This window comes from Eleginops maclovinus, chromosome 9 (assembly GCF_036324505.1).
Source record: "Eleginops maclovinus isolate JMC-PN-2008 ecotype Puerto Natales chromosome 9, JC_Emac_rtc_rv5, whole genome shotgun sequence".
Lineage (NCBI taxonomy): Eukaryota > Metazoa > Chordata > Actinopteri > Perciformes > Eleginopidae > Eleginops > Eleginops maclovinus.
This window is the reverse complement of record NC_086357.1, coordinates 24374438-24394825: the sequence shown is the minus strand read 5'-3', so window position 1 is coordinate 24394825 and position 20388 is coordinate 24374438. Positions and strand designations below refer to the sequence as shown.

Here is a 20388-nt window from a genome sequence, read left to right as displayed (position 1 = left end):
AAAAATAATAACACATTGGACCCGTTTTCATGCAGCTTTCCAGACATGACATCACTTCTTCTTTCAGGGAAGTAAAAATGTTTCTCCAAGGATAGCTAAATTGTTTTTCTCTCCCTGTGGACCTCAAGGTCTAAAATCCTAATGATGAAAACAGCCCACAAGGAGAGAAAAACATTCAGTCGTTCAAATGTCAGGGTAGAAATGCGCGGCAGGGAATTGAAAAAATAAACTGAGCAAAACAGTATTTATATACACAGGCCTGTGAGCATATATGTAAAAATCACACATCACTCACATACTCAACAGACACACCAGAGTGTACACACACACACACACACACACACACTTACGAGACATCACACAAATTACTGCAGACACAACACACACAGCGCACACACACACACGCACGCACGTTGCAGCTCTTTTGACTGATGTGGCGGTGTGCAAATAATAAGACCAAATATAGCTGCTCAAGGCTCCTGAGTGCACAAGTTATGTCCATGAGATGTTCGCAAACATCCATCCCAGAAATAATCACTCACCCTCTTCCCTTTTTTCTCTGATGCACACACACACACACACACACACACACACACACACACACACACACACACACACACACACACACACACACACACACACACACACACACACACACACACACACACACACACACACACACACACACACACACACACACACACACACACACACACACACACACACACACACACACACACACTGCATTTTGTAAAAGCACAAGCACGTGTAAAATGAGTAACAGACAAACTGTTGGTTCTTCAAAAGGTTTTATGAAAGGTATTATGCTCATGCTGATGAGTACATTATTCTTCCACTTTAACCCCTCCTGGAATAAGGAAGGTTTGGCTAAAAAGACAGTTTTGAGCATCCTGAGGTAGATTAGCAAAAGAGAAGTGAGCTATGATGTTATGATACTTCCCCGGGATCAGGAACGTTTCACCATTTTAATCTGTGGTAGAGGACTATGAACTCCAACCTTACAATGGTCTGTGTTTCAGACTCAACACTTATGGGTGGAGTAAGACTTTAGTAGATATAGTATGCATTACTTACACCGTACTTGATGGACAGAAAAAGATAAATTATTACATTTTCATGAAAAAGTAAGAAGATCAAAGTCCTAAAACGTTCAATTGTGAAAACTTTTCACCTTAAAATCGATTGTAACTTATTATGAGATAGATCTTACTTGATGCTCAGAGAGGGCTTATTATTCACAGCTGGACAAAGAAAGACGACTACAGTTTTAAACTTTTGATTGTAGAAGCGTTCACCATTGGAATCCATTGTTACCGACCATAACCTCTTACTTGGTTTCCCTCTTTTTTCTGGCCTCACATGGTGTGTGTTACATACTCAGGGGATTAAGTCTTAGGTGTGTTTTGAAGACTGAATTGACAGACCAAAGGGCGTAGCATCAATATACAGTGGGGCAAAAAAGTATTTAGTCAGCCACCAATTGTGCAAGTTCTCCCATTTAAAAAGATGAGAGAGGCCTGTAATTTTTATCATAGGTATACCTCAACTATGAGAGAAAAATGAGGAAAAAAAATCCAGGAAATCACATTGTAGGATTTTTAATGAATTAATTGGTAAATTCCTCGGTAAAATAAGTATTTGGTCACCTACAAACAAGCAAGATTTCTGGCTCTCACAGACCTGTAACTTCTTCTTTAAGAGGCTCCTCTGTCCTCCACTCGTTACCTGTATTAATGGCACCTTTTTGAACTCGTTATCAGTATAAAAGACACCTGTCCACAACCTCAAACAGTCATACTCCAAACTCCACTATGGCCAAGACCAAAGAGCTGTCAAAGGAGACCAGAGACTAAATTGTAGACCTGCACCAGGCTGGGAAAACTGAATCTGCAATAGGTAAGCAGCTTGGTGTGAAGAAATCAACTGTGGGAGCAATTATTAGAAAATGGAAGACATACAAGACCACTGCTAATCTCCCTCGATCTGGGGCTCCACGCAAGATCTCACCCCGTGGGGTCAAAATGATCACAAGAACGGTGAGCAAAAATCCCAGAACCACACGGGGGGACCTAGTGAATGACCTGCAGAGAGCTGGGACCAAAGTAACAGAGGCTACCATCAGTAGCACACTACGCCGCCAGGGACTTAAATCCTGCAGTTCCAGACGTGTCCCCCTGCTTAAGCCAGTACATGTCCAGGCCCGTCTGAAGTTTGCTAGAGGGCATTTGGATGATCCAGAAGAGGATTGGGAGAATGTCATATGGTCATATGAAACCAAAATAGAACTTTTTGGTAAAAACTCAACTCGTCGTGTTTGGAGGAGAAAGAATGCAGAGTTGCATCCAAAGAACACCATACCTACTGTGAAGCATGGGGGTGGAAACATCATGCTTTGGGGCTGTTTTTCTGCAAAGGGACCAGGACGACTGATCCGTGTAAAGGAAAGAATGAATGGGGCCATGTATCGTGAGATTTTGAGTGAAAACCTCCTTCCATCAGCAAGGGCACTGAAGATGAAGCGTGGCTGGGTCTTTCAGCATGACAATGATCCCAAACACACCGCCAGGGCAACGAAGGAGTGGCTTCGTAAGAAGCATTTCAAGGTCCTGGAGTGGCCTAGCCAGTCTCCAGATCTCAACCCCATAGAAAATCTTTGGAGGGAGTTGAAAGTCCGTGTTGCCCAGCGACAGCCCCAAAACATCACTGCTTTAGAGGAGATCTGCATGGAGGAATGGGCCAAAATACCAGCAACAGTGTGTGGAAACCTTGTGAAGACTTACAGAAAACGTTTGACCTCTGTCATTGCCAACAAAGGGTATATAACAAAGTATTGAGATGAACTTTTGTTATTGACCAAATACTTATTTTCCACAATCATTTGAAAATAAATTCATTAAAAATCCTACAATGTGATTTCCTGGATTTCTTTTTCTCATTCTGTCTCTCATAGTTGAGGTGTACCTATGATGAAAATTACAGGCCTCTCTCATCCTTTTAAATGGGAGAACTTGCACAATTGGTGGCTGACTAAATACTTTTTTGCCCCACTGTATACTTAAAGTACCAACAGTAAAAGTACTCATTATGCAAGTTGGTCCATTTCAGAATAATATCTCTGATGTGTTTTATAAATACTGATGTCTTAGAGTGTTTATGAAAGCTGGTAAAGGTGCAGCTCATTTGAATGGCTTTGTATACTGCAGGGTAAGTGCTGCTTTTACTCCAGGTGGAACCAAAGTCTGACTTAAGGGTTGAATATATTTCACATCACTAATCCAAGTAACTTAAAGTATTAAATAAATATAGTGGAGTAAAAGTACAAAGTAGCAAAAAGTACACTACTTTACACCGCTGCTAAAAGTGACAAACTCTTTCTGTCTACATTAGCTTTCAAGAGTAAAAACAATATATTTGTAAACCTTTAAATGGTTAAACCTTTTCACCATTGTAACTGGCCTTTACCTTAGATAGAAATCAAGAATACATTTCTATACTAAAAGTTTACTTTAAAAGTCAAAATAATTCATTTTTGTAACGTTTAATCATTTTACCATGACAGTAGCATTGATTGGAACTGACTTCAAATATTTACTACGCTTATTTAACGTTGTTTCTTAATAAGATTAAGGGTGGAGTAAGACTTCAGTAGATAAACCACGTGTGAGGGAGACCTTCCTTAAAAATACAAAAATGCTCATTAAAGTCTAGTATGGGTAATTTCCTATTCATCTTTGACATGTCAGATAAAGTATTAATGGGTAGATGAACATACTCTGAATAATAAGTTGCAGCCCTTCTGAGGAATGTCCTCCCCACCCTGATATCCATGACCACTGTACAGAGGGCAGACAGACAGGCTTGGGGCCGCTGTGGAAATGCCTTACAGCCACATACTAAACGCAAGAAAAACAGCCATGAAAAAACACCGCACACACTTTAAAAGTACTCTCACCAATGGTATTACATTTCTGAGTAAATGAGCAGTGCACCCCTCCCATTCTTAAAAAACAAAAAACCTGCAGCTGACATAATTCCAGAAGGACTTCCAGCGAGACTGACTGATGAGCGACCGAGAGTTCACACACCGAAGCGAGGAAAAGGAAAATATACAACAGGACGGTGGATCAGGATTCAGCTGAGGTGAACACTCCGTAACACCGAGTTTAAGAAATATAAAACTACATCAGCTTACTGTAACAGCAGGGTGGGGAGGGTTATTCAAAACATGTATTCTGTTTAGGGCTGAACGATTATGGAAAATAATCTAATTGCGATTTTTCGCGCCAATATTGCGATTGCGATGCGATATGCGATAATTTTTTAAGGACTTTGTCTTCTGTATTATTGACAAGCAAAACATCATATAGTATGGCCAATACTATATTACATTAATTTTAAACTGTTCTTTCCTGGAAGACATACCTCTGTTATGATGACATGAGTTTGCATGAATGATGACTGACAACTAATTCAATCAAAACAGTATATTTGAACATACACAATAGTATATTTTGAGTAGTAACATCTCTGAGCATAGTATAGTAACATCTGAGCATAAAGTGCTGACAAGGAACCCTGGTGTAAACATTCAAATGAAAGTCAGTACAATGTGCAGAAATATATATATATATATATAAAAACAATCTGTGGCTTTACCACACTCGACTTTCGACATCTGTGAACTGCTAGAAAGTCATTAAATTAAAAAATAATATTAAATAAATAAAACTAGTCAGTAACATTACACATAAAGTGCAAACATAATATAGCAATTGTATACACACACAAACACACCTTTAAATTAAAACTGGCTGAACATCTTGATTATCTGCAGTAACAGTAACACAGCACAAACTAAAGTGCACAATGAGTATGGCTGCCAGCCATAATCATCATAGCTCAAGGTTTTTTGCTAGGAAGACCAGCATATCAACTTTTGCTGGCTTTAAGGATGAGCGAGTGCAAGTCACTATATTCCCTCCAGTGCTGAACAAACGCTCTGAGGGGGCACTTGTGGCTGGCACACATAGATATTTGCGGGCCATCTTGCACAGTCGTGGAAAGTGAATGTTGTGCACCTTCCACCAGGCTAAGGGATCATCCTCTCCGTCAATGACAGGGCTCAACAGGTAACTATTCAACTCTGCCTCCACGACATCTTCAAGTGGCAGAGGCAAAGCTGAAGAGGCCACACTGGTTTTAAAAAGACTACCAAGAGACTTCTTTGCCTTTCCCCCAGAGGCCTGTGCACTTGGAGAATTTTGAGCGGTTTCAGTGCGAGACCTCTTCTCCTGCCAGATGGGAAAAGAGACATTAGTTTTGCAGTTAGCTTATATATACCTATTATAGTATGTGTTTGTGGAAAAATTATTTTCAAGGATTGACCTGATTATGTGTACGTCTTGCTGATTCCACCATTTCTGTCTTCAGTCTGGCCTTAATGGCAGGAAGGTTGTCTGCGCTGATGTATTGCGTTTTGAACCTAGGGTCCATGAAAGACGCAACATCCAAAAGCTCCTGGGTGATGAGGTCACTATACTTGTCGTTGAGGTAAGCCAGGACCTTGGTTTTAATTGATCTAGTCAGATCAGTGTCCTCAGCATCTTCAGCCAAGACTGATGTTGCCAGAAGATGGAGAACTGGCTTGAGGTAGGAGATGCTCACATACTCCTCTCCAGAAAGAGCATCAGTAAATTCGGAGAGAGGATGCAGTGCCTTATGAATGGACTTCAACACGGCAGCATCCTGCCAGGTTGGGATGAGGGGGCGTGCATGTTGGTCACCTGACAATACCTTTGATATGGCTGTCATCTGTTCCAGCACTCTGGCAATCATTTTCTCTTTGGACCCCCATCTTGTAGGGCACTCAGTAATGAGAGAGTGCTCAGGAAGCTTAAGCTCCTTCTGTGCCTCAGTGAGCGCTGCCTTTTTCTTCCAACTGTGGGAGAAGTGCCCCACCAACTTCCTGCACTGCCCTATTGCTCTGGATACTCTATCATCTTTGATTGCATTTTCTGGAGGAAAAAAAAATGAAGTAAAAAAGTAAAATTAGTGTAACTCAAACAATTGCAGTTGTGTGATACAAGGTTTCACCATTTCTCTCTCTCTCTCAAATTTGCTTTATTAGCATGACTATGGGAACAGTGTTGCCAAAGCTATTGTTACATACATCATGACATACAAGAACATCAGACCATAAGACAAAAACAAAAAAGAAAATACATAAGGAGAGGTGGGTACATCAGCGTTGGGTTGACATAACATAACTAGAATTAACAGCATTAAAGAACAAGGGAAATAATAGTGTGGTGTGTGTTTGTGGGAGAGAGTGATACACAGGCGCGTGCATGCACACACACACACACACTCTCTCTCTCTCTCAGCAGAAACTTACCAATAGCAAGATGTAATCTGTGTCCGAAACACTGGAGTCTGGTCCATTCGTTCAGCTGTGCTGCTTTCACCATATTTGACGCGTTGTCCGTCGTTATGCAGACAAGGTTGTCTTCAGTGAGATCCCAGCACGCAAGCCCCTCTCTCAGGCCAGCAGCAATGTTTTCGCCTGTGTGGTCTTCGGGGAAGTAGGCCGTTTGAAGGCTGCGAGCTTCGAGGTGGAGGTCTTCAGAGATATAATGGACCGTAAGGCTTTGATAAGGCTCCGCTGTACGGCTTGACCACATGTCTGTTGTAGCCGCAAAAAACTCCACAGCCTTCAAGTCCGCTGCTACTTTCTGCCTACACTGCATATGTAGCTCCGGAAGGGCAGTCTGACTAAAATACGTGCGGGAGGGCATTTTGTACCTCTTATCCAGCGTAGTTACCAAATTATTGAACCCAAGCTTGGTCACCGTATTGACGGCCATCATGTCTTTCGCGATGCATTGGGTTACTGCTTTGGTAATTTCCGTGTGCCGCTTTGAACTGCGTTCATATGGCGTAACACCTTCAAACAGTTCGGTCAGTGATCCTTGCCGATTAACTTTACTAGGATTATTCTGCACACTGCTTGATTTTGTAGCCATACATCTATCATACACTGTTTTGTGCTGCGTTTTTAGGTGCTGGTACAAATTGGTAGTGTTGCCCCGTGATGTACCAACTCTGACCAGGCAGGTTTTACACAGTACCTGACTCTGTGCAACATCTTCTTTCTTAAAACCGAAATAGTCCCACACGACTGATGTGTATTTCCTCTTTGAAACTAGCCCCGCAGGGTCTGGTTCTGTTGAGCCTGAGGCCATTGAGTAGGTTACAGCTAGCTTTGCTTGCGAGTTCTCTCCGGTAGACTGTTTCAAAACTTTGCTCCCTGTGTCACGTGACCAGAGTGCAGCCTCTGTGGTTAGACAATCTCGTTTTACTCCCGCATATCACGTGAACAGAGTATAATCGCAGCCTTTCTTTATAATGTTGATGTATTTTTATACGTGTGTACCCCTTGTACGTTTGTATGTTGATATGTACTGTATGATTTTTTAAATGATATAAAAAAAAGTTTTTTTTAAAAAAAAATTTAAAAATTTTTTTTTTTTAAATTTTTTTTTTTTTTTAAATCGCAGACTTTCGCGATTAGAACATCGCACTTGGTCATATCGCGATATTATCGCAAATGCGATATATCGTTCAGCCCTAATTCTGTTAATCACCTAAAAACATGTCGTCAGTAACCTGATCTAAGGATGACAATATAAAGGTAACCTGATTACTTTAGGATTACCTCAATATCAAATGCAATGCAAATAAATACAAGAAATATCAATAACATGGATTTTAGATGAGTGTATGATGTAAGAAACTGAACAATGTAAGATTAGAAACGAGGAAACCAAGATATTTTGTGTCAAAAAAGTCTCCTCTTTTTTTAGTTTAAACCAGTATATGGATTAGGAGCACCCACAGCATTTCTAACAAATCAGGTCTCCACCAACTGAACTCCGAAAAGATGAAAAGCGTAGCAAACAAAGGCATTTTACAGGCGGTTCCAGATTAAATTATGGGATTGACCTACAGAATAGTAGTTTACAAATGCCTTTTAACTGAATTAATGCATTAAAAGCATTCACAGTATTTCTGTTTAACAAATCACTGCTACTTAAGAAAACATGTTGTATGCAAGTCAATGTGTTTCAAGATATATATCATTGTTTATTTCAAAATGCATCGATTGTAACACGGTTATCCTGCTAATAATCCCCTTTTTTAATCTACAAGTACTCTGATTTTTATTCAACTGTAAGAGAAAACGGTTACCTTGGCACTATAACCGTAGCTTGTTCTGAGGAATAAAAGCTTTGACACACCTTAATGATTTAAACTGTATAATAAACCACTAATTGACTAAGAGAATTCCCCTAATAGAAGCCGTAATTCATATTGAACAACAATACACAATGACACCTGTACAAAGACACACAGTGTGTCTCACTGGTGTCTGACATCTCATATCCAAAGGGTCATTGGATGAGTACAGACATTGTTTTGAGGCATGCCGACTGCACACATGCTGCCCAGAGACTCTATGAAGACAAAGAGACTCTTTGGCTCAGGGAGGAAGAGAGGAGGTGAAATAGAAGCTGTGTGTCAGGAGGAGAATAAACAATAGAAATAAACACGCACATGGACTCCTGGTAACCCGACCTTGCAGAAACTAGGTGTAGACTATAGAAAAAGGAAGGAAAAAACAATACAGATATATTTAAGTTGTACTTTAGGGAGTATTGGTAAAGTACAACTGTCTATATTTAGCCCCACGTTTCAACACTTCACCACAGCACAACAGTAAATACCAAAATGTCTATGAAGACTGTTCAGACTTAAAGAAATGATATTCCTCACGCCTTTCTTTTTCTGTTTACACAGCCAAACAAATGGGATTTATAAAACAATGCCTACCAGAGATGATCTCACTTGGCTCTCCCATTAATACTATTCATCTTGTTTATTTAATCCGTTTAAAAGACAAAGAGTAAACACAGCAGTTTGACATTTTGCTGGAGGTTTAGTGCCATGACAGTTCTGATGTTTAGAAAAATCAAACAAGATTTAACAACTTATTAGCGAGCCTGGTTGGTAGTTAGTAAGCTTTAAACAGAGCCATGCTAGCTGTTCCCCCCCTGATTCCAGTCTTTATGCTAAGCTAAACTAAGTACAGAATGGAAAGTGGTATAATTCCTCTCATCTAACCGTCCACCAGAAAGTTAATAAGCACACTAAATATTAATTTAGTATCACTTCTAGGGTGTCAAATACCAAGCCCAAGGCAGTGGGTGTTGGCCTACCGGGCTTTCAATTAATCCAACGTAACACATCCACGTCATTATTAGACGCTCAGAGCTGTATAGTATAAAGTCTGCTGAGGGTGGGAGTATTAGGGGTGTGTCAAACAAACATGGGATCTGCTTTGGCGTCCCGTGTGAAAGAAAAAGCTGAGTTTTATTTACAGAATACCTTATGATGCTCTGCACAGAATCACATGAGGTTGAGTCCTTGGTGTATTTTAACTCAAAACAGGTTTTTTTCCGACCAAGACCAAGTACTAACCAAGTACACTCAGTGCCTAAACCTAACCACAGAGTTATGACACATAGCACAACCTCTCTGAGTCACTACAGTGAAGCCAAGGGACTCTGCTCAAGTGCCAATGCTTCATGTTAGATAATCTAATATCTTCAGTTTGACTCACGTTCTCCTTCTTCCTGCCTTTGCACGGATCCATTTGAGCTGAGTCATCCCTACCCGGAGAGCAAGACTTATAAACATAGAGTACAGGTTACCCACTTTCTTTGTCATGTTACAGATTTAGTTGTTACTTTTTAGTTGTCTTTAGCAGTTAGATTGAATGTTTACTGCTTAATGTAAAGTAAGAGTTCTCTAATAGCTGTAAGACTCCCTGTCTGCATCAGGAGTTATAAATAGTGGGCGTGTGAGGAGAATTACCAAGCAATAATAGATTTTTGGTCACAGATAAGCACAGGCCATAGTATATTTATACATATTTATGTAGGTATATTGAGCCTATATTGCCGTTTCATAAATAATATTGTAAATGGGGACATGTTTTTGTTTAGGAATGAGATTAAGTTGTTTGTTTTAACGGACAAATGATTGTATATATAAAAACTTCAACTTATTTTATTACCTATAGGCCATTTCCCCAGCAGACCTGTCTAGAGCAGTCGCTCTACCTTCCCCCCCCCGTCTGTCTACACTGCATCTCTTTGCAGCAGCAGCTGGAGCACACCTGTCTCTACACGGCAACTTCCCAGCGGCCGAACACCAGACGCTGGATCCCTGTTATCACATCTACCAGCCATGTCAGGACGTGGTAAATAGGGTGTATAAAAGGCTTACTCCACATGTTTTCCTCTTAGCACCACCACAATCCTGTTTGTGACAACCGCAGTGTAATATATGCTCTTTTGCATCTAACTAACATCCTGTCCCAGGCACCTCGAGGGGGGGGGGGGTGATATGGATTCACTGATGTGGCTTTTTTAGTTCCAGCTTCTGCATCTGTATCCTGCATCCTGCCTCCAGCTGGTAAGAAACAGCCACATGTCAGGGAACCACTGATTTACCTTTCCATCTCTGCATCACTGACAACTGGTCGGACACAAAGGGGCCCTATTCTGCTTTTTGGAGTTTGACCTTCCCTGTGATGTGTAATATAGGTTTCTGTGCATGTAAATGGTCTGCAAAGGCTAGAATCCCAACGTTTCTCTCCCACAAACTTGCGCAATAGGCTAAGGGGGTTGACCAATCACACAGGAGCCGGCCAGCTAACCCAATCAGAGCAGACTGGGCTCTGGTTTCAGACAGAGGGTGAAAAGAGGTGCTGCAGCACAGGCAGTATGAGAGAAATAAAGAGCTTTTTGAACATTAAAGCATGGAGACATGTCCCAGTAGAGACATATGAACCTGAAGATGAGCAGAATAGGTTGTCTTTAAATCAAACTGACAGAAGGACAGTTTTATCGAATGCCTTTTATCCAGATGTTCGCATCACCAGACCTAAAAACCAACATTTTTCGTTGCTTTGGGATTAGACATTACATGAAATTGGTTTCCACTCAGCATATTACGTCGGCCAATACCAACTTTTTATGCAGTGAAGAGTGTTTGCATTTAGCACAGCATTAAAAAAAACAACTGGAAGTACAAACAACAGTAAAGCAAATATCTGTTTCATGGACATTAACATTTTTTAAAGGTTTATGTAGGGTTGGCCTGGATAAAGTCAGAGGGGGAACGTTTATTTTCTTTATACAGCACGGTCAATGTCACTGGGAAATGAAAGGAAGACATAATTATTTCTACATTGCAGTCATTTGGTGTATTAACCTCAAACTCTTTTATGAAACTTTTAACACTTTCCAGAGCGGAGCCATTAATCACGGCAGAGCGAGGAGGGGAACAGAACTGAAACGCTTCAAAGAGGAGCCAGCAGCTAATGAATTATACTTCACTCTCACGGCTGAATAGCTTTTGGATGTACATCAACAACGTTTGCAAGTGTCATTTGTATTATCCGTTTCGCCATACGTCTAGGTTTTAATGAGTGTTTTTGTGCCTAATAAATCCTCTTAAACAAACTTAAATTATGCCAGTTTGCCACACACTTCATGGAGCGAGTGAAGTCAGCACACCTGGACTTAAAAAACCCTCCCCTGGCTTGTAAAGCTTTCATTTCTGTGTTCACAAATAAAGCACTTATTCACCTGACACATGATTTTACTAGTCATAAATTAGAAGTTGGATGAAAATAAAAGCTCAACTACAAGTATGTAAACAGTCTGGACGGTGCAGAACGAATGTTACATCCTGAGGTTTGTGAATGTGTCTCATGAGCAGAGCCTCGGTGGATTATACATGCAAGAAACAAACCAGCCACTCTCTCGAAAAGCAAACACACACACACACACACACACACGGCTGACAAGCAGAAATAGACACTTTGGCAGACAAAGTTGGTCTCGAAGATACCACGAAACAACCCAAGCTGACCCTGCTCCAGAGCTACAGGAGAAAAAACACATAAATTGGGAGGAGGTAGAGGGGGGGGATGGATGAACTGACACAGGATACAGGAGAACCTCCTTTTAAAAGACACCTGCTTTTCTTTTACGAATGGAGACAGGAAAGCGCTGCCAGTTTGAAATGTAGCCAGGAAGCTAATCTCCAGCTGCCAGTCAGAAATCTCCAGCCTGATCCCCAAATAGGAGCCTGTTTTGAAGTAGCAGGATGCAAGGCTTGAGCTTTTCCTGTCCCAGATCAAGAAAGGCCCACTTTAGAGGCTTTAGTTCTATTCTGGGTATTTTATGAGGCTTCTCATTTGGTCGCAAATTAGCATTCCCCCCCCCCCCCCCACACACACACGGAAATGGGCATTTTTGCAAGGATGCTGAGGACTGCATGTCATAATAGCGAAGTCAGAGTAGCACCATGGAAAATGTAAGCTTGAATTGATACCACGGACAAACAAAGATGTCACTGTGAGAAGGGAATTACCCTCCATTCCTGCCACCACTGCTGATTCACTTCCTCCATTCGTTTTCATGTTATTCAAAGTCATTCATTCTTCTCCCTGAAGCTCCATCTCACTGTCTGTCATTCTCTTGATTGCAGCGTCCTCCCACACAAAATCTCCTTCTGTTGTAAAAATAGAGGCCTCAGTGGGATGGTGCTTTATTTAGCTGACAGATGTGCAATTAGCCACGGACCATTTGGACCACGATCGCACTCTGGGGCTGAGATTCGAGGCTCGTCATGCTCTCTCTCTCTCTATATATCTGTCTCTCTCTCTCTCTCTGTGTTTTTCTGTCTTTCTCTCTCACATTACCTCCTAGAGGAAAGTTGACGCCTCGATCATCTGGAATTCACTCCAGCGGTTTAAGAGAACCTCACACCTACTTGCCCTGGTTTCCCTGACATAACCTGCTGCACCTGCAAAACCATGTGGACAATTATTCTCCTCAATTTGGAAAACATACAGTCTGGGTTTTTGGTATGCATATTTTCAAGGCCTGCTAAGCCTGTGTTTGTGTGTGTGTGTGTGTGTGTGTGTGTGTGTGTGTGTGTGTGTGTGAGAGAGAGAGAGGGTGTTCTCATGCCCCTGGGCTGCCCTGTTTGGTCTCAAACTTTCCTTCAGGGTCACAGCTGGAACTTTTACCCCTCCTCATTTATTCTACTCTCATTTCTTTTCTTTCCAGTGAAAGTTCACTAAAGAGTGAGTTCCTTCTTTGTGTATTCCCCCCCCCCTTTCCAAACCATCTTTCCTTCTGCATTGAAACTTTCCAAATTGTACGTTTAGTACGGTTTAAGGGCCAGCTAACCAATCAGAGCAGACTGGGCTCTGGTTTCAGACAGAGGGTGAAAGGAGGTGCTGCAGCACAGGCAGTATGAGAAAAATAAAGAGCTTTTTGAACATTAAAGCATGGAGACATGTCACAGTAGGGGCACTAAATACAAATATGAACCTGAAAATGAGCATAAGATGGCCCCTAAAAGCTGCTAAATGCTATTCCTTCTTTGTTTTTCACCCAGTTTCACCCTTAAGTCATTTACTCCGTCTGCCAGCTATCCCCTTACAAATTGGACGAGGAAAGAGGAAGGCATTTTTCCACTTAGCTGCAGTTTCCACTTTTTTTCCTTCCCTGTTCTCTTTTGTTTCCTCCCTTCACTCTCAAGCATGCTGCTGTTGAATCGACAGCAGGAAACCTATAGAACCAAAGCCTTATCAACATGGGTGATGTTAAAGTCCTTGACATGATGGCTGGCGGTACAAAAACAACTCAGCGCTCCCTCTTTCTGACTGTCTCACTCCAAGCCGGACTGACTAATGTGGAAGGTATGTGCTGAGCCTACAACCTCTAACGGCGTTGGCCTCTGGAATTCTAATTCACACGAGGAACGCCCAACTTCACCAGTCACACCAAATCCTGCTGCTGCCCATTCTTTATTTTTAATCCTGCTGTTTCACTCCGTCCATCTTTCACGCATGCTTAGGTCCAAGCAGTGCAGAAGGAGACATGGTGGCAGGGGAGGTGGTGGGAGGGCGGATAAATCTGGCAATCAAAGCGTCGGGTTTGAAGGGGATCAAAGACATGGGCCACACAGGTTTAATCCTGTAACCCATAAAGGTCTGCAGGACGAGTTGAACTGTAGAAATATCATGAATGGTGCTGAGCGTCTGACAGTTCGTCTGCATATCATAGCTAAATATATAGTTACTCTCCTGTATAATTACTGAATGCAAATGGAACTATGTTTATCTTCTGTCTAACCTCAGTGGTATTGTTAGCGTTTCTCCAAATTAGGACCACATTTTCCCAAACTGTTCCCTGGCTTCACTCTCTATGCTTTCTGACTCACTTCACTGGGAGAAATACAGATGTTGGCATGTACTTCTTCAGCATTTTCATCATCTGCTTTTAAGAGACATGATAAAGCTACATTAGAACAGCAAGCACTGACTGTTTTAAAGCGGGAAGCAATAATGGCATTTTGCATAAGATTCCAAACAACGTAAGTTATTAGACGCCTGCAGTTTGCTTTAATTACATCTTAAAGAGAATATATTCTGCAAATGTTCCCCTTCATATTAGTATTTAGTGTCTCTACTGTGACATGTCTCCATGCTTTAATGTTCAAAAAGCTCTTTATTTTTCTCATACTGCCTTTGCTGCAGCACCTCTTTTCACCCTCTGTCTGAAACCAGAGCCCAGTCTGCTCTGATTGGTTAGCTGGCCGGCTCTGTTGTGATTGGTCAATCGCTTAGAGATGTCCCGCCCCCTTAGCCTATCAAGTACAATGTGTACAGTGTTACATAGTGATGTCATTATGTTACAGTAGTAAACAAAGGACTCCAATGGAGAAATTTCAGGCAGGCCTCTGGAGCAAACTTTAGGATTTTATCCTTTGTAGACCATTTACATGCACTAAAACCTATATAACACACTACAGGAAAACCCCGCAAAAGCATAATAGGGCCCCTTTAAAAGCAAAATCAACTGTTATAATTACAGTCACAAATGCACTCACATTTGTGCCATACTCCTTCTAATTACATAAATCACCACTGACTCTTTGTTTTTACTTCTCTTGACTTTATCTTTGGGGAATGTGGCTTTAACGTTTCAAAATGATATGTGGTTATTATTGTTATTTTCAAAAGACCACCACAAAAGATCGTAATCCACTTAAGACTGATGACTTAAAAGGATTTACCAGACAACCTTGCGCAATTACGATCAATCAAAAGACAACAATAAGGAGAAGAAGAAGAAGAACAGGCTCACATTTCTCTGGGACGCGTCTGTTTGTTAAAAGGGCTTCAGTTTCCATGACAGAGCTCTCCTGAGGAAAACAATTCCCATCAAGCGTCTTCGCTGGCCTTTCACTGAGAACTCGGGACGATCCGTATTCCCAACACAACCGCATGAGATGCCCGGCTCCCCGGAGACAGCGCTGAAAAACTCTCACAGACATCCAGCGAGGTCAGAGAACAGAGCATGGGGATGTTTACATGCAAAATCTAATAAGAGGAAAATAATGCAAAGAAACACGTAGCAACTTTATGATAGTTTTACAGATGTGGGGTTTTGGGATGAGCATTGGATAATCAAACTGTATAGAATTCTAAGAGAAAATGACTCTACTTCTTACTTCATTTGTGCCTCAATATACATTTTACCAATGGGTTCTTTGGTCTGAATGACTTGTTTCAGGTCTTTTTTTACTACCTTATGATGTTAACTATGTAAATTAAGGTCAGATTTAGAGTAAAACAGATGATAAAGCAGTGCATGCTTTAGGGCGGGGCTACATTGTGATCGACAGGTGCATACCACGTGCTTTTTGTGTTTTTATTTTACAAGTCTAACAGTTTGTTTTCTGTTCTTGAAAGTTAATTGTAACATTTTAAACTTTTTTAGTCATTAGTTTGTACTTTGCCCTCTTGTATTGCTTCCAATTGCAAAAAACCACGACAGCCGAAACGCCTAACCCAAGGCTTCATAATCGTAGTTTATAAACCCATGGGTGACTTCACAGTGTCCACCTCTATAATAAATATATATATAAATGTCTATTGTTTATACTTTGCATTGGCTTCGAGCTCAAATCCAGTAGTGTACACAAAACTAATGCATGACATACTAAAACCGAGAGTCATATTTCTGGCACGGTGACTTTTCAAACAACAAAAGAATCACATGACAGGAAAAATGTGTTTTTGTCGTCTTGAGTGATTAAAGAAGGCTTGATAGACATTTGAAAATACTTGTTTTCATAACCTACATTAAAGCACACAGGGAAAAACAATATTATGTGTGCATGCCTTGCCTCTGGGCCATCTTGAAATACAGCAGGCTCCTCCCCCTGAACAACCTGCACCTGCAGTACTACACCTATGGATGTACGCTGTGGGAAAAGAAGAGGTTAATATCGGCCTTTCCTCTCTGCTCTCCGAGCCAACACCCATCGTCTATTTGTGTTGAGTGTAGACTTACAGAGGCAGAGGAGAAGAGGAAGGGAGGGATACAATGAAGAAAAATGGAGAAAGAGGAGGGAGGGCTTTGAATGAACAACAAGGCCGAGGCAGATTTTCAACTCAAGGCCCTCAACTCAATAAGTAGACTAAGACACTTCTTGGATTTTTATCAGCCTTCTTGATTCATATTCCTCCATTGAGAGATTAGAAGATACTGTATAAGGAGGCACATCCACTTTAAGTGTTGTTAGTTTGACCTGGGCAGGGCAGGGTGTGAGTGACAGAGAGCGTGCCAAGGAAACCTCCTGTTATTGTATCTCCTGCTTCTTGGCATTTGAATGACACAACAAGAGAGAGATACATGCACGCTGCATAACAAGAGATTCATATTTCAGAGTCGGAGGTGAACGTAGTGCTGATAAAGAAATAATCTGTGAACAGAAAGCTTAAGGTGATAAAAGAAGTTGTAAATGAGACAGGATTATATTCAGCGTTGTTGGAATCAAACGTGAATGTTTGTAACAACAAATGTAAATAGTCTCAAAGTGCAGACAAATCCCAAGTCCAAACTCTGTTTCCGTACGGGCTAATGGTGAGCATAATTACAAGCCCTATGTTGTTATTACATGGCTGGGGCAACCTCACATAAGCTTGGGGTTGACTTGACGATTATTTGGTGGGCTGACGTGGGTGGCAGAGTGGGAAGGGAGGGGCACTGTTTGGTGGGATGCAGCTATCCAGACCTCAGCCCAACTCCGACGTTAATCCCAGACTTGTGACAGCGAAATGGTGAGGCTTATCAACTTCAGCAGTCTGTGGATGTTCCCACAGAGTGAAAAAAGACCCTCTAAGCTCTCTGAAAATACAGAGTGGGGGGGAGGGTGCTGAAACTGCACAACAGAGCAGATCCGCACATGCATGAGCCCTCATCTTTTACTTTGACTGCATTCACGACAGGATGAGCACGCAGCCACACACCACACTATTACGCAACACGTCTGTGAATGGACTGTTGCAATACTACAGTAAAACCAAAATCCCAGCAGGGTGCTACATCCCATATTCATGTAAAATATCTGAGGCAGAAAACGGCTTTTCTGAGAGTGATGGAGGTGGTGACTTCTCCATTTTGCAGGTTTTTGTGCTTTCAATGTTTCCTTTGAAACTTATAATGTTTTAATGTTTTTTTAAAATAAATTAGGCATGTATTGATTATTGTATCACATATCTCTATACATACTTCTTTTATTTTATATAAATATTGATCATTTACATATTTATTTAATAATCCTTCTTTTTTATTGCCGATTTAAACAAATTAAATACCTAGAAATTAACGTATATATTTGTGGGTTTAACACTTATTTAGTAAAATTGTGTATTTATTCCCAGTTAAATGTCCAATTACTGTACATAGGATACTTAATAACAACTGAAATGCCACCTGTGGTCCTCCTTTAACTCATGTTCACATCTGTTTATCAAATCTGGACAGCAAAAGATACATGTATACAACTTTAACCACAACATCTTATTATTTCTTCAATTCCCAAAGGGAGAAGGAGACCGTAGATGAATAAAAATGGTGTGATCTAGTTACTAAAGCAATGGAAAAACAACAAACTAACCCGCAAATGGAAAACAAACAATGCAAAACAATGCTCTGTGGTGCACTGCTGAAAAAACATCCTTTAGAAATGCACTGTATGTGGGAAGTTGGGGAATTCAGGACAGGATTCCAGGCAGACAAAATATGGAAGAAAAAGAGGAATAAGCTGGGCACACACACATATCAGATTTCCATAAACAAACAGTGAGCTTCCTGAGGCTCTGTAAAGTCCTGCAGAGTTTCAGGAGAGTAGTTTGGAGCATGGAGCAGCCTGTGAGGAGAATAAGAATGATATTTCCTCTTGTGTTCGACCATGGTCATACAAAAAGTCACCTTTCAGCCTGGACTTTATTGCAGTTACGATAAACACACCGGATGACAGGCTGTTCTGTTACAGTATCTGACTCATGCATGGAAATACAGGGGCTTCATTTGCCTTTTAAAGAGAGATAGCTTCTGAGTTTTCTCATTAAAAACCTCTTTGTGTCTTTTTAACGTGCAGATACATTGTTGCTGTCATGAGTTCCAAACACACAAGCACAGAGTAATGAGAAAGAAACTGCTGTCAGCACACAGATACAATATTCATGCTATCAGCTTTCCTGCTGACAACACTGAAGTGCAATTCCTAGATAAAAGGCAGTTGCTGACGAGGCTATACTTCAGTACTTAGTGTCCACAACTTACCAACTACAACGCACAGCACGTCCATCAACACGTACAGCTTCTTCTTCTTCAGCTCCTTCATCTTCTCTCCGTTCATACACTTCAAAATTACTTTTCGAAATAAAAAACTACTTTTCAAAGGAGGCAAAAAAGTCCATCTGCGTTTGCTCACTTTGGATAAAAAGCGCAGGCTATGCAAACAAACTGGTAACCTGCACTACGAGTTCTTCCGGGATCCTCTTCCTTACCGGCGCTGACATTGACAGCAAAGGTGTGTAGATTTCTTACAACGACTGCGGGTTACAAAGTTGTTTCTGCGCAGAGAAGCGGCAGCTCTGGAGTCTCGCGTGCTGTTGCGCGCATTACTGCTTTGGATAGAAAAGGAGAAGTGGAGGGATCCTCCGGTTTCACAGCGCTGGAGGCGTCAGGAGAATCCAGTTTAAAGTATTTTCTCTGCACACACAACGCCACCAAACTGGTCCCTCCTCCTCACTTCCTCGTCGACTGGCTCCTCTCTGGCGATCTGATCAACTACAGACTCCACGTTTTTGCGCACAGGAGTGACAGAGCAAAAGCGACAACTTCTCAAAGGGTCTGCGTGGTTTTTCTGTCCCTGACTTTCAAACAAAAGTGTCATTTTAAGTAGAAAGGACTCAGACACTTTACGGATCAGATCAGGAGGAGGTGCATAGTAAAACTGACACAAACTTCTTGTCAAGTCAAAAATAATAAATACTACAGATTCAAGATTTTTTTTTTGTCAAATGCACAAAGCAAGGAAAATATTAAAGGGGCCCTATTATGACAATTTTCTGGTTCATATATGTATATTTTGCCTCTACTGGGACATGTCTCCATGCTTTAATGTTCAAAAAAAACATACTGCCTGTGCTGCAGCACCTCTTTTCGCCCTCTGTCTGAAACCAGAGCCCAGGCTGCTATGATTGGTTAGCTGACTGGCTTAGAGATGTCCCGCCCCTCAGGTACAATGTGTTGGAGCTAGCCAATAGAAGCACGAGGGTTACATAGTGATGTCATTATGTTCCAAAAGTAAACAAAGGAGTCTGATGGGGGCGTTTCAGGCAGGGGGTTGGGGGGTTTTGGAGAGAAACTCTAAAACTTTGTGATTTTACAAAAAACTGGACACAGGAACACAGGAAAGGGATAACCCCCAAAATAAGGGCTCTTTCATTCCCAGACAGCTCCAACAGTGCAACATACAATAAAGTTAAGACATGTTCAAAAAATTACAGTGAAAGTGACATAAACATGCAAGAAAAAGGAAGGTAAAAAATAAAGGAAATAAAGTGATATCCTGAAACAATTGACCTCGTTATCCAGAGTGATCTCTATCCAAAGCAACAGCTATTTTAAAGCACAATAAAGCTGTGGATTTAATTGAGGACTCATCTCTGGCCCCTCACTTATAGATGAGAGCCCTACATAATCTCCTCCCATCATGCGCTCCAGTTCCACCATGACAGCCCCACAGGAAGAAAGAACACTTTAACTTCTCAGTTTTGTTGAGAACTTAACCTTTTTCCAGAGTTCACTCTCCTCCCAGATATGAAAGAGAGATTTAATCAAGGCTGACTACAAAAGCAAA

General features: G+C 41.2%; 2 protein-coding genes across 3 annotated transcripts in view; both read right to left on the bottom strand.

The window, feature by feature from the left end:
* plpp2b (phospholipid phosphatase 2b) overlaps window positions 1-19317 on the bottom strand; it is a 30155-nt gene extending 10838 nt beyond the window's left edge. Inside the window, exons 1-2 of one of the 2 annotated variants that reach the window (XM_063891746.1) lie at window positions 18804-19317; window positions 15315-16437 (exon numbers count right to left, since the gene is read on the bottom strand). In XM_063891746.1, the coding sequence (XP_063747816.1) occupies window positions 15315-15504 (190 nt within the window). In that variant the 5' untranslated portion in view covers window positions 15505-16437; window positions 18804-19317. The remainder of the gene's footprint in view (window positions 1-15314; window positions 16438-18803) is intronic. The other variant, XM_063891747.1, reaches the window with a different exon arrangement.
* Window positions 4257-7498, bottom strand: LOC134869120 (E3 SUMO-protein ligase ZBED1-like). Its single transcript, XM_063890551.1, has 3 exons — window positions 6416-7498; window positions 5407-6035; window positions 4257-5312 (listed from the first exon to the last, which is right to left on the bottom strand). The coding sequence occupies exons 1-3, from the start codon at window positions 7260-7262 to the stop codon at window positions 4914-4916; spliced, it is 1875 nt and encodes a 624-aa protein (XP_063746621.1). The 5' UTR covers window positions 7263-7498; the 3' UTR covers window positions 4257-4913.
* Window positions 19318-20388: the final 1071 nt, after the last annotated feature.

Bases quoted from the DNA above. Each gene is read 5' to 3' on its own strand.
- LOC134869120 (XM_063890551.1), bottom strand. From the start codon at position 7,262: ATGGCCTCAGGCTCAACAGAACCAGACCCTGCGGGGCTAGTTTCAAAG. The intron at 6,036-6,415 runs GTAAGTTTCTGC...TTTTTCCTCCAG, and splicing joins CAGATTACATCTTGCTATTG to AAAATGCAATCAAAGATGAT. The intron at 5,313-5,406 runs GTCAATCCTTGA...CCCATCTGGCAG, and splicing joins CAAGACGTACACATAATCAG to GAGAAGAGGTCTCGCACTGA.